The sequence below is a fragment of the Xiphias gladius genome, chromosome 18 (assembly GCF_016859285.1).
Source record: "Xiphias gladius isolate SHS-SW01 ecotype Sanya breed wild chromosome 18, ASM1685928v1, whole genome shotgun sequence".
Lineage (NCBI taxonomy): Eukaryota > Metazoa > Chordata > Actinopteri > Istiophoriformes > Xiphiidae > Xiphias > Xiphias gladius.
In genome coordinates, this window is record NC_053417.1 from 28,044,599 (window position 1) to 28,060,424 (window position 15,826).

Genomic DNA, 15,826 nt, shown 5'->3' on the forward strand with positions numbered 1-15,826 from the left:
GAGAAACTCCCTTCACAGACCACAGAACCTCCTCCACCTGGCCTTGTGTTAGTGCAGGTGGCTGCACGCGCACACACACACACACACACACACACAGTCGTGCTGTGTTTGCTTAGTATCAATAGTCTCATTCAGGTCATGATGATCACCGCTCGGCACAGCAGAGCCTCTGTGTGTGTGTGTGTTTGTCTGGAGACACACTCCGTGCACACTCAGGTCTGCATGCACGTCCTCCTGTTCATGTCTCTGCAGTGTCTCTCCCGGCTTTCTTGTGTGCGTTGGTGTGTGTTTGCACCCGATCCCGGCTGAACTCAGTGGAGCATGGACTCCTTTGGTGGAGTCCGACTCCGCTACAAAGCCTAATGGGTTTTCTTTCTTAAGACGGACCGGAGGATCACATAGCCTGGGCTCTGCTGGAATTTGTTTACAAGGATAGAAAACCCACCTGCTCATAAACCAGCACACGTGACTTTCAAAAGAGAGAATGGGGGGAGAGGAAAATGGGTCCGTTCTGGTAGAGTCAGCGATGCTGGACGTTTTCTGTAATGGTTCTGCACACGAAAAGGCCGAAGTGCAAAGCGAACGGAAGAAACAAAGGAAACACTTAAAGCGAAAGACATTCTCAGACAGGTGTAGGGTGATGCCCTCAAAGGTGGTCAAAGGCACTCCAGTTTCTGTTTATAATGCTTTCGAGAGTGCGACATTTAATCTTAATAAAGGCTGGATATTATATTGATCCATGAAGGGAAACTCGTCCCTCTGCATTGGGGTGAAAGGTCAGGGCCGTCTCTGAGATCCAGTGCAATTCCTTTTGTTTAAGTGGGAAACAGCGACTTCATCTTGTCGCGCGTAAAGGACATTATTATGTTTTTGGAAATCAAGTCCAGAGAAGCGGAGGATCCTCTCACACTTTCTCTGAAAAAACAAAGGTTTTTCGCACAATTTATGTTTGGCTTTTCTCTCCGTTCTCCTCCTCTCACCTTTCACCCGTTGCATTTATCGGCTCAATGGTGTTGAGGAAGCGGGATTTCTTCCAAAATGCCTCCTTTCCCCCCGTTTTTGCATTGATGAAGCCGTGTGAAGGATACGACCGTGACCTTAACCTCACTCTCTCTCTCCTCTGCTTCCTACATCCGTATTCTCCCGTCCACATCCAGGACAACAAGGGTTTTGGCATCGGCGAGCTGGTGTGGGGGAAGATCAAGGGATTTTCCTGGTGGCCCGGTATCGTGGTGACGTGGCGTGCCACCGGCAAACGGCAGGCCAGCCATGGCATGAGGTGGCTGCAGTGGTTTGGAGACGGCAAGTTCTCTGAGGTGAGGAGGGAAGGAAAAATAGACAGGCTGAGGGATGGAGGGAGGGAGAGGGAAATCAGAGAATGGCTGTACATCCAACACTTTGCCTGACGCCACGTTTTGGTCCCCAGGTTTCAGCAGACAAACTGGACTCCATCACCGCCTTCCCCAAGTTCTTCAGCCAGGCTTCTTACACCAAGCTGGCCTCCTACCGCAGGGCTATCTTCCAAGCACTGGAGGTGAGCCTCAGGGTGTTTATTCAGACTCAGAGGAACGTTCGTGGCTCGTCACTCTTGTGTTTTCAGGCAAAATGTTAGGGTCAACCATCAGCTTCAGCGCCGGAAGCAGCTGTTGTCCAAGCTCCAGATCTCGCCCTGCTGTCTTTCAAACAAAACGAGTAGAAACCTGTAACTTTTGGAATCAACCTGTGATTAATCCCAATCACAGTAGCAGAATAATATAAACCTTAGAGCCTGAAAAAGGAAAAATTCTGATGTGGTAGAACTCGAATAGACCTTCGGTGGGTGATTATTCCGACAGGGCGGATGCAAAACCAAGGCCATAAATGTACCTGAACCGTGACGCGATATTAGTTGCATCAAACTATATTAGTGGTCGTTTGCTTTATGATCATCTAATGGTCGTAACTCAGTGATATAAAGCAACAGCATTGGTTTTCACCAGAGACACAAAATCCAGAGCGTTTCAGGTGGAAGGAAAGACAACGCGGATGAAGGGACGTGTGTGTGTGTGTGTGTGTGTGTGTGTGTGTGTGTGTGTGTTTGTGTGTGTGTGTGTGTGTGTGGGTTTGGGAGGTGTCACTGGCTAATTATGATTCAAATCTGAGGTCTGCTGTAAAAACACTGTGTGATTTCCCTGCCAAGAACACCCTGCTTCACTTGAAGTGTATTTATGCATGTTTACACTACAGCGTGTGTGTGTGTGTGTGTGTGTACATTCCAGCAGCCAAGTAAAGCAAACAGAGATGCGCGTCTGAAAGGGATTCCTCCTCACTATCTAACTGTATTTCATCCAGTCAATAAACGAAGAGAGAAATGCAGCCGACGTCGGGCAGGATATAACCTTTCGTACGGCGCGTCAGGACACGTTGGATGGCACCACTGATAGTAAAACGGGAAAATGGCAGAGAGGGTGCTTTATCATTTCTGGCGCCATACGTCGGGCAAACAGGCAAATTATACCGGTAATTTCTGCGACTGTCTTTCAGTAAATCGGTGAGAAAAGCTTTCCAGGGTAAAACTGTTTCAAGCAGACAAATTCCACACCTCTACACATGTAGAAACAGTTCATTTTCTTACACTTAAATTTTAATTTCGTGACACATATTTTCCAAACAGGAAAACGTACAAATATTGAAAATACGTAACATTATATACACGGAATAAAAACCTGAAATATATCATTAAAAAGATCAAGTGAACCAAACGAACAATGTGACCCAGGCCAGTTTTCATATCTTTTTAAACAGTCGATCGTCACAGAAACTGCTGAGTTTAGTAGACTTTCCGTCTTTTTGGAAAAGATGTGGATTTCCTCTGTTAATGGGAAATAACTGATGGTTTTTATTTCGAATATTTAGAATCCGAGGTTCCCCCCGGACTCAATCACCATCATTTTCAGCGACCTGGGTGCAGTGGCGACGTTTTTAGAGCAAGTCTCTCAAAATCCTGTGAAGAGTGAAGGTTCATTTTTGAGCCAGAAGAGCTTGACACAAGGTGCACTTACTAGTTTAGTTTTGTTTTTTCACATTACCACTACAGACGAAAGACTATTAATCGATCAGTCGATTGACAAAATTAATCGGCAGCTATTTTCATAACTGATCAAGGAATCTTTCGAGCGATTCTCTGGTTACAGCTTCTCAAATGTGAAGTCGAAGTCTTTGTCACGTATGATGGTAAACGAAATAACTTTGGGTTCATAACAATTGAAGACGTCACCTTGGGCCCTGGGATCTTCTGATGGACATTTTTTTTTTTTGCTATTTGCCGAAATTTCATAGACCGAACAATCGAGCGAGGAAGTGATCGGGAAATTAGTCCTTTATCAAAGTAATCATTAGTTGCAGCCCTATTGACAACTGAGGAAACCAGCAAATGGACCTGGTGCTAACGTGCTGTTTGGTCCAAATCCTGTTAGTGTTGTCTGAGTCGTCCTCCACAAACACGTGGCAAAGACAGACGCGCAGGTCGGGCTCAGTGTCTGTGAAAATGCACTCAGCACCTTGTCTCTTACGACACATCACTCAGCCAGAAATTTGTGTGTTTCTGTCAATCCAGACAGTGAACAACTCCAACTGAGGCCTCTTTGTGCTGCCGTGTCTCTCTCTCTCTCCTTGCGCTTTCTCTGTTTTCTCTGCCTCGTTCGGCCCGTCTACCTCCTGTCATCCGTCTGTGTGGTGGTACCTCCGCCCTCACCTGTCACTCAGGTGTCTTTTTAAGATAACAGCCTCGCCTGCCTTCTCACCTTCTCTCTGCCTTCCTTTGCTTTTTCTTCTCTGCCTGTCAGTCTCTTGTCTCTGCGCTTAAAGGATCAGAAAAGCAGAAGACGGTGGAAACAAATCAAAACTCTGAAAAACCCTCCAGTTACGATTTTTCTGGCTCCTCCATTTGTTCTAGCTTTATTTCTTCCATTTTTGCTGCTTTGATTTTAACAAAATTCGATGCGTTTTTCCGTCGTGTTCCAGTATTTTAAAAATGGCACGGATTGGCCTGACGAGGGCGCTATAATTAAACAGCTACTGGCGGAATTGGCACCTTTTTGTTAAAGGCAAAAGGATGAAAATGATTCAACTCCAGTTGGTTTTTAGTGAAATTTTAACTTTATTTGTAACTTTAGTTATTTAGTTTTCCTTGTCTTTGGCCTTAAACTGTATTTTTCTACTAAAGCCTTAAACAACCCATTAACTGACTTTCTGTCACCTTCAGCCGTCATTTTCTCTCACTCTGTGCAACATCTCTGTCTCAGATGGCCAGTACCCGGGCGGAGAAGACGTTTCCTCCCTGCGAGTCGGACAACCCAGAGGACCAGGTCAAGCCCATGCTGGACTGGGCCAACGATGGCTTCCTGCCCAAAGGAGAGGAGGGACTCAAACCCACACACAGCGCCAGTAAGCCAAGCAGCGGGACTGGACGGTGGCACACCGTCCATCACAAACCGGCTGCACATTTTGTGCCTCCTTATGAGCCCTACTCTAACCAGGGAATAAGAGTGAAAATGATCCGTTTGTGTGTGTGTGTCCCCTGCAGACAGTAACCCTCTGGACCACCAGGTCCTGGATGTTTCCCTGCCAGAGTATTTTCCCAGCGCTAAGCGGCCCAGAGTCAGCCTCTTGAAGAGCAAGGCCGCCCCCGAGGAGTCCTACTGCAGAGGTAGAGCTCCAAAGAAACTCTCTTTGTAAACATTTTACAAAGTGCTGGATATATATTTTGGAAACATGCTCTCTGTAAATATGGAATTTTACTTTTAGGAAACAAGCAAACAAAAGTTTGCTCTTTAGCCTTTCTGTCCCGTGACACATAAAGTTTTTATTTATTCCAGATTGGGAAAACTTTGTAACCTCAAGCGAACTCTGTGTGTTACGTAATTTTTTTTGCTACGTCTGGTAAATCTGTACCAGGAATCTTTCTTTTTAAATTGGTGAAATCTCACTATGTTTTGTATCGACCAAGTTTACAAGAGTTATGAGCTGCTGCCATTTTTACACCAGCAGGAAGAAAAGCCTACTTTATTAATTTAAGATAAAGCAGCGTTGACGTTGGCAGGGACCTGCAGGCATTAGCTCCCCTGCTTTTTGTCTGTTTAAGGTATAAAAGAGGAACCAAGATGATAAGTTTGGTATTTGTTTTGTGCTTAAATTTTGCCTTATTTCTTTCTTTTTATTTGGTGGAGGGTACAGTAGCATAGAGGAGGGTAGTCGTTTGAGTTTGGCTGCAGATTGGAAAAAAATGATTTGTACTGAACTGCATGAGAAAGTGAAACGTATGAAAATGTGTCCGTTTTTTCTCACGCGTGTTAACACTGCGCCTCTTCTCCTCTCAGAACAAATGGTGAATGAAGTTCTGAAGAAGAAAAGCAGTATAGAAGGTAAAGACTCAGACTTTCACGTCCTGTGTTTCTGTGCGTTTTATGAAAGAGTGAAGTGACTTTGACTCGGGAATTGTTAACCGTGTCTTTTCATTTTTGCTTTTTCTTTCTCTGCGTGTGCTGTGGCAGAGTTCTGTCTCTCTTGTGGAAAGATGAGAGCAGCAACCTTCCACCCGCTGTTTGAAGGAGGCCTGTGCCAAACATGCAAGGTACAGCAACAACAATGTCTTTTTTGGGGGGGGTCATTAGCTTATCTCAAGGTCGGAGTCATCGAGGGAACACCCCATAATGATAATGATAATAATAATAATAATTATTATTATTATTATTATAAGCACAAGTATATCACTGAGAATAATATTTGGATCCTTTACCTGACATCTACCTACATTCTCATACATACAGACTAGGTTTCGACCGGTACAGGTTTCCAAAGGCTGATATTGATGCCAGTAAAAATGAACTTGTCAGTAGCTGATCACCTGTATCTTCAAACTCAAGTTCGCACATGCCGGAGCCACAAAGCCGGTCATGTCAGGCTCATTAACTCGTCGGTTCGCATCCTTAGCAGTTCAAAGCTTCCAGGGATAAAGAGCAGGAGTAGGATTAGGTGAACCTGGGTGAAGCACCTCTGCCAGACCAGACTTTTATTGGTCTGTAACGTTTTGTTTTGTTTTTTTGTCCCTTTGTGCTCGGCCATGGTGGCTGCAGCAGACAGTTGGGTTCTCATATCAAGAAAAAAAAAGGGCAGGTGTAGTTGCTAGCATGTAAAATGACCTGGTCCTGGGCGTTGGGACATCCTGGGACATTTGTCAAAGTCAAAATGCCTGCAAAGTGTCTGCCTCGAAAAAGGTCTCTTGGTCTTTTTGACAAGTCAAAGCAGGAAAAAGACAGAGGTTACTAGTAAAACTGACAGTGGCCCCAGTTCGCTTAAGTCCTCCAGCTCCTCGGTCCCGGTAACATGCATACCGGCTCATGGGTATGGTCCACTGGGACATTTTCATGAGCCATCTTTAAAGAGTAGTGTCACATTTGATGTTTTATTATTACTGGCAGCAGTAGTAGGAGTCATAGTAGCAGTGGAAGTGGCTTTATGATCAAACCTTGAAAGCTGACAGACACTAAGTGTCACAGCTCAGGTGAAAGCAGACTCAGCAGCACGACTCAAGGTGCTGCTAAAAGTTCAAACCAGTTCAAACCAACTTTATTAGGGCTCCGCAGGCATCAGCAGGCGACGGCAAACGGGAGGCGGAGTCAGGGCAAGGGCAGGGTGGGTAGCAGGCGGGCAGGTAACCCAGGCCAAAAGGCCAAATCCAAAAACTGGCATGTGGTCAAAAACAGGTAAGGACGCCGGCAAGCTCTGGAAGCACAGGAGACAATCTGGCAGGGATACGAGTCTCCCAGAGCGATGAAATAGATCACGTGCCCTTTAGAAGACACCCTTCACTGTACCCGACGTTGTACATCAACCGGCACATCTCTGTCAATAAGTATTTTTTCTCTGTGTGTGTGCTCAGGACGTGTACCTGGAGATGTCCTACATGTACGATGACGACGGTTACCAGTCTTACTGCACCGTTTGCTGCGGAGGCAGAGAGGTGCTGCTCTGCGGCAACGCTAACTGCTGCAGGTCAGACACACACACACACACACACACAAGGAAACAGTACATACTCTACATGAAATGCTCCTTCCCTGCCGGTGTGTGCCTGTGCGTCTGTTCACCTTTCGTTTGCCCTCCTCCAGGTGTTTCTGCGTGGACTGTCTGGACATCCTGGTCGATCCAGGAGCGTCTAACAACGCTCGGTATCTGGACCCTTGGAGGTGCTACATGTGCCAGCCGCTGCTGCAGTACGGCGTCCTTAAACGGCGGCACGACTGGAGCCTCAAGCTGCAGGAGTTCTTCGCCAACGACAACGGACAGGAGTTTGTAAGTCACGTTGTGAGAATGGGCGAAAGCTTAACGATCTCTGTGAGTAAACTGGGACGTTAAAACAGAACAGGGTCAGGACACTCTAAGAGAAATTTGAGGGGTTGCATTTTTATAATGAAGACCTCTACAAAGTACGTAAATAAAATAATCACTCTGTATTTGAAAACCACTGCTTTACGTTTTTATTCTTTCAAGTTTTATCTCACTTACTTTTTCCTTCTTTGAGCCACATTTCGGTTGGTTTTAAATACACTGAACCGAATGATTTCAAGTAAATGCAATAGATTTTCGGTAGTAGATTTGGAAAGACTCAGACCGAATGCCAGACTTGTCCGCCCAGATGAGTCAGGTCTTATCAGCAGCAATCCAATACAACAGCCCTGCAAAAATCCTACTGACTGATCAGAGTTTCCAATGTTCAGTATGTGTCAGAAAATGTATCACGAAGCTGAATCTGACAGTTGATTCTGGTGTTTTTGGGTTGGATTGCAACACGACTTTTCCTTCGCTACAGACCAAAGGCAGACGAGAGATAATTTTCCAACCGTTTATCCTAAAACCTTCTCATGCCCAGAGACAGTCAGAATGCCACGTAGATAAGTAAAATGTGATTAGTAATCGTTTCCCCGAAACTTGTTGTCTTTATCTTCCAGGAGAAACCAAAGATTTACCCAGCAGTCCCTGCAGAGCAGAGACGACCAATCAGAGTTCTCTCCCTGTTTGACGGCATTGCCACTGGTGAGAATGAGTGTGTGTGTGTGTGTGTGTTTGTACCGATGTGTTGACCATTCGATGTTTCATTCGTCTAAATAGCAGCAGAGATCGTCATGCAAGCTGTGCCTGTGTTTCTGTTCCCAGGCTACCTGGTTCTGAGGGATCTGGGTTTTAAGGTGGACCAGTACGTGGCATCAGAGGTGTGTGAGGACTCCATCTCGGTGGGCGTTGTCAAACATGAAGGAAAGATCCAGTACGTCCATGATGTCAGGGACATCACCAAGAAAAACGTAAGGAAGAGAATCCCGGAAGTGTTCCTTCGAATACCTGACGCACCGACTTCGACAAAATGTTTGCTTGACTGAGCAAAGGAAGGGAAACAGTTTGATGGTATTAGGTATTCATCATTACATCAGGAGCGTACCTGTTCTAAACGCTCCAGTGGATCTACATAGGTGCAGTTCGACGCTTTCTGTACACACCCCAAAAAATGTGACCGAACACCCGACTAATGCGAACGATTTCAGTTGTCCAGTGTAGATTTTATAACCTACTTTTGGCTTTTGTTGAAGACAAACAGTTAGTAATGGAAAAAACAAAAAACAAAGAAGAATTTAAGAAATTATTGGAGGAAGAAAGTACCGTCTGTCATTGGTGACACTTCAGCCCAAAGACTGACTAAGACTAAAAATGAGGCCTTTTCGTCTTTAGTTTCTGATGAATGTGAATTTAAGAAGCCAAATGAACTAATGAGGTTTAGAACTGAAATGCTAAGGTGATTAATCAATTAATCAGTCAACAGAAAACTTATTTTGATTCTCCAGTAGTTAAGTAAAAATGCCCCAAAGTCGCTGGTCTAAGCTTCTTAAATATGAATATTTGCAGATTTTCTTACTTTTCTATGACATTAAAGTGAATTTCTTTGGGTTCTGGACTATTGGTCGGACAAAACTAGCAGTTATGAAGGCGTCCACTAGGGCTTTGCAAAGTTATGATGGGCACTTTGTACTATATTTGGACATTTTATGGACAAAATGATTAATCGATTAGTCAAGAAAATAATCAACAGATTAATCTATAATGCATATAATTGTTAGTTGCAGCCCTAGTGACGTTTGGACGTGACTGTTAACCCTACATTGAATCTTCACTTGGGTAGAATTCGGGATAATTTTCATTGGCTCTCCTCTTCGTCTATTTCATCGTCCCTACAAGGCATTAAATCTGATGTCAGAGCCGGCGCCTTATGGAGAGCATACACTCTCAATAAAGAGAAATCATCTGCACACATAAAACGTTAAAGCAGCCTGAAAAAAGTAGCTGAATTCTTTATCAGCACCGGGTGGTTCTAGGTATTAAAATCTCACTGTTTTATAAGTAAAGTTGTAGAAGATACGTGCGTATCGCCAGTGGGTTTATTCATAGAGTAGCTGTCACTCCGACTAACACTAGGCTGTGCTGTTGTCTCCCTCAGATTCAGGAGTGGGGTCCATTTGATCTGGTGATAGGAGGAAGTCCCTGCAATGACCTCTCAATCGTCAATCCTGCAAGGAAAGGCCTCTATGGTAGGTACCCGCCGGAGGAAATCATAACGTAGGCTGTGTGATTTTGATTCTTATTGGGAATTTCATCATAGAAATCGTCGCTGATGTCGTACAAGTGAAGTTGGCATATGTGAATGACGTCTCGGTGAATTACTGCTCATTTAAAGGCACTACTGCAGTGCAGTGTTTGAGCATTGGATGGGTATGGTGGTTTAACCCTGCATTGAAGTCCATTTGGAAACCCTCATTTTAGTCATTTTGGTTTCATTACTATGAGATTAGGTGAATACCTTTAATTTCCCACGACTGTCTAAACCTCCGGACGAACTTCTAGATGATGCAAGTCTAGGGGAAAAAAATGCTTTTATTTTTGTGGTGTAAAATGGTCGGTCTTATATATAGTGAGTACTGACCGCGGGAAGATTTCACCTGAAAAATGTTGATATCCGGAGAGGCTCTCTGGGATGTGGTCATGTTCCTGAACCCCATGAGGGAGATCTTCAGTCTGAAGCAGGTCTGTGACGTTCTCTCGGCCTCTGATGATGTTTTGTTGCTCTAGAAGGCACAGGGAGGTTGTTCTTCGAGTTTTACCGTCTGCTGAGCGAGGCCAGGCCCAAAGAAGGAGAGGACCGGCCGTTCTTCTGGATGTTTGAGAACGTGGTCGCCATGGGCGTCAACGACAAGAGGGACATCTCACGATTCCTGGAGGTGAGCCGCCCGGACTGTAGAAAAATGAACTGCCCAAATTATTGAAAGCATGTGCTGGAGACGTCCCGGAAAGAAAAATAAATCTTCCTAAGTTTTTCATCTATATCAGAAGACCAAGTTAAAGACATCAACTTTAAGCCTCCTTTTAGACCTAACCCCCTTTGATACACTGGTGATTGCGTGGTTCTCTGTGAGAATGATAGCAACAAAAAAAGGCAAGTGCCAGAAAGCTGTTTCAAGTGCTGTGCTTCTATGAGTGCCATGTGCCATGTGTGGCTAATCACCGTGTTGCTTTGTGTGTTTTTGGGTGTTGTTGTTTTTTTTTTTTGCAGTGTAACCCGGTCATGATTGATGCAATTGAGGTCTCTGCCGCTCACCGCGCCCGATACTTCTGGGGAAACTTGCCAGGCATGAACAGGTAGGCAAACTCTTCGCCTCAAAAACATACAGTACCTGAGTCCCAGTTTCTCAAAGAAAAACAGGCGCGTCACCTCTTAAGTTGGTGGATTTCGGTGACTTTTCAGTGGTGGTGCAGTTTGTCATCTTAGGAGCCACTCACTGTCAACATGTTTCAGCACTTTGCAAGTCCTAAGGCTAATATCTGCACTGTAATCAGCTCAAAAGACCAGTTAACTGCTGTGAGTGACAGAAGAATTAAACAGTGCATAGGACGAAATGTGATTTCTACTCTCTATTTCAGGCCCCTGTGTGCCTCTGGGATGGACAAGCTGGAGCTGCAGGACTGTCTGGAGCATGGCAGGGTTGCAAAGGTCAGATATCTACAGAATAAAGAATAAATGATGAAGAAGTGTGCTTTTTTCACCCTTTGCGGCTCTTATTATCACAGTGGCTACTTGGTTGCGTTTGTTTGAAAGTGTGTTTGTTGTCTCCTAGTTTGGAAAGGTGCGCACCATCACTACTCGCTCCAACTCCATCAAACAGGGGAAAGACCAGCACTTCCCTGTCTTGATGAACGGGAAGGAGGACATACTGTGGTGCACTGAGCTGGAGAGGTGGGCAGAACACACACACACACACACACACACACACACACACACACACACTGAAATGTTTGTCAGGCTTCAGTTTCATCACTGACAAGATCAAATATGTGAGTCTCATTTAGCTGGATGGTCTTTATAACTTGGGCTGATGATACAGATGACATTTACGTCCAAATCTTTAGTGTCATACACTTTGGCGCCATTGCGACACTGATTGTAATGGTTGTTGCGCAGGATCTTCGGCTTCCCCGTTCACTACACAGACGTGTCCAACATGGGTCGCGGCGCCCGACAGAAACTCCTGGGCCGGTCCTGGAGCGTCCCTGTCATCCGGCACCTGTTCGCACCACTCAAAGACTACTTCGCCTGTGAATAGTACCCAACCATCACCAGCAATCAGATGTCACTTGTGAATACACACCAGCTTTTCTATTGTGATACTGGCCTCCAGGAACATCGGCCGCCAGCCAAATTCTGTAAAGAGCTGGAAATGACGCCCGCTCTGTCAGCCACTTTGGCTAGCAAATAGCCAGTTTCACTAAAAATCTGGGTAGCTGGGAAAATAGTGAAAGTAGCTGTTAGTTTGTGTCCAGCCATTTCTGGATTCTGGTGATAATGAACTGCCATCTTAAACACACATAACACACACTAACACAGAGATACACACATACGGCATAGGTGAGCCCCTCGGCTGTGGTTTATCACTATATCCAATGGTGTCCGAGAGAGGGGGGGGGTCAAAGGTCAGGTAAAAGTGCAGCCAGTCAGTATCACTGATTATATCATCTATAACGGAGGCCAGTAGGGTGCTTAGCCTCTCTGGAGGAGTTAAAGGGAAAGAAGATGACACCCCCTCCTTCGTTTCGTCTGTTAACGTAAAGGCTGCACAATGATATAACGTGATGCTTTCTTTTAAAATGCCCCTAGAGGGCATTTGGTTTTTAAGCTGGCAACACTTACTAGTTGTAGACCACCACAGCACCAACGGTACAACTTTTGAAGTGGCTCCGTATCAAACAGTTTTACCAAGTGCAGAACATTTCAGAGGTCGCCCATCCCTCCATTTAGCCGACGATTAAAATGGGTGACAGGCAGGATGCTGATGCAGGCTGTTTATATGAACAACAACACTTTTAAGCTCACTTGAACCAAAGTCATACGATGGACAGCTGAAGTCCTGCTCCCTTTTTGGGCTACCTGCTGTTCCACTAGTCTCGGCGTAACATTAGTATTGTTTTTTTTAAAGGGGGGGGGGGGATGGTTTTTGTAAAAAAATTTCTGTCCAAATTCTATCCACAACTGTACTGGAAGGAAAAAGTCTAGCATCTGTTTTTAACAAACAAAAAATAATGATAGTTTTGTTTGCATACCATTACGACGTATCCCATAAGTCTTAGCCACAGAAATACTGTGACTGCCTCATGGGAGCTGTAGTTGCTAGATGCTAGCAAACTAGCCTTTTATCATTGTTAAATGTGTTTTTTTAAATTTTACTAGACAGCGCTGTAGTAGATTGAAATAAGAAATGTTAGTTAGCCTCATGTTTCAGTTTTCCAGAAGACCAATGAAAGAAGCCCTCTGCAGGAAAAGACACTGAGCACTGGAATCTAGTGGACCAGAGACTAACCTGGAAATGAGGCAGGATTTTAGTTTTATACTTGGATTAGTTTTTGGGTTTTTTTGTTGATTTTGTCTGTTGTAAAAAAAAAAACAATAATTTTACGTTTTGTCTTTTGCTTTGAGATGAGTTCATTTGAGCAAAAAAAAAAGCTTGGTTAAAAAAGAGAAAAAAACTTTTATCGAAGATTATATAAACACGTTTTTGTATAGATAGTGTGAAACTTTGAGTTATCCTGTTATAACGTCAAAGCGACATCTCCCTGAGACCTACGTACAAATACTTGAAAGAAGCCAATGCAAAAACAGAAATATAGAGTATGGGTTTTTGTCTTTTTTTTTTTCAACCATTCCAGACGGCTGAGAAATTAAGTCTGATGGCATTTATCCTACTGTAGATGTTTAAATTTTTTTTTTTTTAAAAAACAATTGTTTTCGCTTACTGTAATAGCTGGATGCCAGTGTCCCCGGGTGTGGGCGATCCTGGTTGAAAAAACTTCCTTTGAATCCAGGAAAGAGTGAGCGTCACTGTGTGTAAATGCGGATTTACAGCTGTTTCTGTTCCAGAAAGAAAAAAACAAAACGCAATATTTTTGCAAACTAGCACTGACTGCTTTTTGTTTAAAAGGAGTTTTTCAGTTTCCAGAAAAATTGACAAGAGGACTGCCATGAAAGACATCTTAATGTTGCTGGTTGATACTTTACTTAGGTCTGTGTGGTGCACGTGCTTCAGTATGCAGTATGGATAAATCATTGTCAGCAGTTGTGAGAAAACCAGAGTCTGAATGCATACCGTGTAGCATACATTCAGAGGAACTGTTGTGAGACTTCAAACACCAAGTTATTGCAGTGATTCAGATTTGTAATGCTCTTTAGAAATGATATAGCTTGCTTTCCAGAATTGTTAATTCACTGGCTGGTAATACACGTGTTCTGCCAGCGATGACGTGTCGTGCTGTCGGCTCGAGCATTAGCATGTTCACCAGATAGAGCAATCTACAGCACAGTTGAATTTGGTACCAATTCTCTGGAAGTGACCAGTGGACTAAACCTGCAAAAACTTGGTGTAGTCCTTTGAAACATCTTTTTTGTTGTTGTCTTGATAACTGGAAGATTTTCTAATGCTGTTTGCTGTCACCAAATCAAACTACATGGGCATTACCTCAAACAAAGGAGCAACTGTGCATCACTCTTCCTACAGGATCTCTGTTCTGTGAATATATACTGTAGCTTTCTGCTCCCGTATGCCCTGTATATATAGCTTGTATTTTATCACTGGAACTGTTTTACACAGTGTTTTGTGTACTGTATCAATAGAAGGGTTTACAAGTGTTTTAATTCTCTTGTTTGACCAAGAACTACATCGGTTTTTCTTTTTGTTTGTTTTTTTTTAAACACAAAATGCACAAGCCTTCCTAAAGAACTTTTTTTTTTTCATGTTTAAATGACCAGTTCATTCAGAAATGCAAGACTCTTCTATGGTGCTAAAAAAGGCCCCTTAAAGTGCCACCAGGAACTTTTTTAACTTTTCAAGTCTGATTTTAAAGTCATTTAAAAAACCAAAAAGTAATTGTTTACATGCTTCATTAATACTGCTGAGTCTGTTGAATGTTTTGCTTGAAAACAGTACGCAAAAAAAAGTTTTTCTTTTCTCTTTTGTAACTGCTCTTTTAGGACTTTTTATATTGAGAACACTTACAGCATATATTAACACAGTATAAAGCTTGCTTGAAATTTGTAATATTATAACACAATATAGGGCATATTAATCGATAGCTGTTTGATAGCTTGTGTTATTTAGATCTAAGCCATTTGAGTTTGTATTTGTAGGCTTGAGTGTGAGTGAGAGCCGAGAACAGTTTCTACTTTTTTACGGTAGCTTTTTTATGTGCTTTTACCAGAATCACATTTGAGGTTTTCTTCTTTTGTTGTTGTTTTTTTTTGCCTTTTTATGAATCTAAAGTGCAAAACCATTTGGAAAGAACAGATTCTGTGCTATTTTTATACTTCTTTTAAACTCTTAGTGGAAAAATCATTGATTTATTTTTTTTAAGTTTGTGTACTTCCTATAGCAGCCTATATATAATTTTTACTCAATAAAACGCAGCTTGGCTGCTGAAAACCATTGACATGCGTCCTATTTGAAATGCTAATCCATCTGTGTGTATTTATCTTATGTTTCAACATTCCTCTCAGGAGCAAAAGGTCTGTAAAGGTCAATAAGACTGCAAGTAATGATTTTCAATATTGGTTAATCCACTAATTGTTTTTTCACAGACTTCATTAATTGGTTAGTACATAAAATCATAACAATAATGACAAATTCCCATAGTGATGTCTTCAAATGTCTTTTCTGACCAACGGTTAGAATCCCAGAAATTAATAAACAAAATTTGAAAATGTATTTGGCTGAAGAAATTGTACTTTGGTATTTTTAAAGGCTTTAAATAACAAATGTAAAATATACAGAAACAATAATACAACAATTGAGGGTGGGGGGTATGTATTTAAAACAATAAACAACAAACATGTAATTAAATAACAAAAAACAAAATATATAATATAACATAATTATACAACCAGGTATTCATTAAAAAAAAGGTTTTTTTGGTCTTTTTGAAATGTTTGATATCTGTTTTTGTCTCTGGTTAAATGAATTTATTCCACAGATGTGAAGTATGATATGAGAAAACTCTGCCACCAAAGATCGGTTGTTTATCTCCCTGCATCTTGTTATCCGAGCATATGTGGGAAAGATGTAAGGATTGAAGAGTTCTTCCAGGTGAGAAGGTGCTAAACGATGAAAAAAGCAGCAGTGTCAGGGTCTGATCTGAAGAACTGAGAACTGGATGTTACAGTGAGTAAGTGTGGATGAAATAAACCAGAAATGAAACAATCTCTGCA

The 15,826-nt window shown here is 42.8% G+C and overlaps 1 protein-coding gene across 4 annotated transcripts in view; it reads left to right on the top strand.

Moving 5' to 3' along the window:
• Nucleotides 1-15,214, top strand: part of dnmt3bb.1 (DNA (cytosine-5-)-methyltransferase 3 beta, duplicate b.1) — a 40,902-nt gene extending 25,688 nt beyond the window's left edge. For 3 of the 4 annotated variants that reach the window (XM_040152161.1, XM_040152159.1, XM_040152162.1), the window contains 16 exons: nucleotides 1,158-1,316; nucleotides 1,427-1,534; nucleotides 4,284-4,425; nucleotides 4,565-4,687; nucleotides 5,358-5,402; nucleotides 5,532-5,611; nucleotides 6,920-7,032; nucleotides 7,149-7,332; nucleotides 7,989-8,073; nucleotides 8,194-8,339; nucleotides 9,524-9,614; nucleotides 10,153-10,301; nucleotides 10,634-10,719; nucleotides 11,002-11,071; nucleotides 11,196-11,314; nucleotides 11,540-15,214. In XM_040152161.1, the coding sequence (XP_040008095.1) occupies nucleotides 1,158-1,316; nucleotides 1,427-1,534; nucleotides 4,284-4,425; nucleotides 4,565-4,687; nucleotides 5,358-5,402; nucleotides 5,532-5,611; nucleotides 6,920-7,032; nucleotides 7,149-7,332; nucleotides 7,989-8,073; nucleotides 8,194-8,339; nucleotides 9,524-9,614; nucleotides 10,153-10,301; nucleotides 10,634-10,719; nucleotides 11,002-11,071; nucleotides 11,196-11,314; nucleotides 11,540-11,681 (1,842 nt within the window). In that variant the 3' untranslated portion in view covers nucleotides 11,682-15,214. The remainder of the gene's footprint in view (nucleotides 1-1,157; nucleotides 1,317-1,426; nucleotides 1,535-4,283; nucleotides 4,426-4,564; nucleotides 4,688-5,357; nucleotides 5,403-5,531; nucleotides 5,612-6,919; nucleotides 7,033-7,148; nucleotides 7,333-7,988; nucleotides 8,074-8,193; nucleotides 8,340-9,523; nucleotides 9,615-10,152; nucleotides 10,302-10,633; nucleotides 10,720-11,001; nucleotides 11,072-11,195; nucleotides 11,315-11,539) is intronic. The other variant, XM_040152160.1, reaches the window with a different exon arrangement.
• Nucleotides 15,215-15,826: the final 612 nt, after the last annotated feature.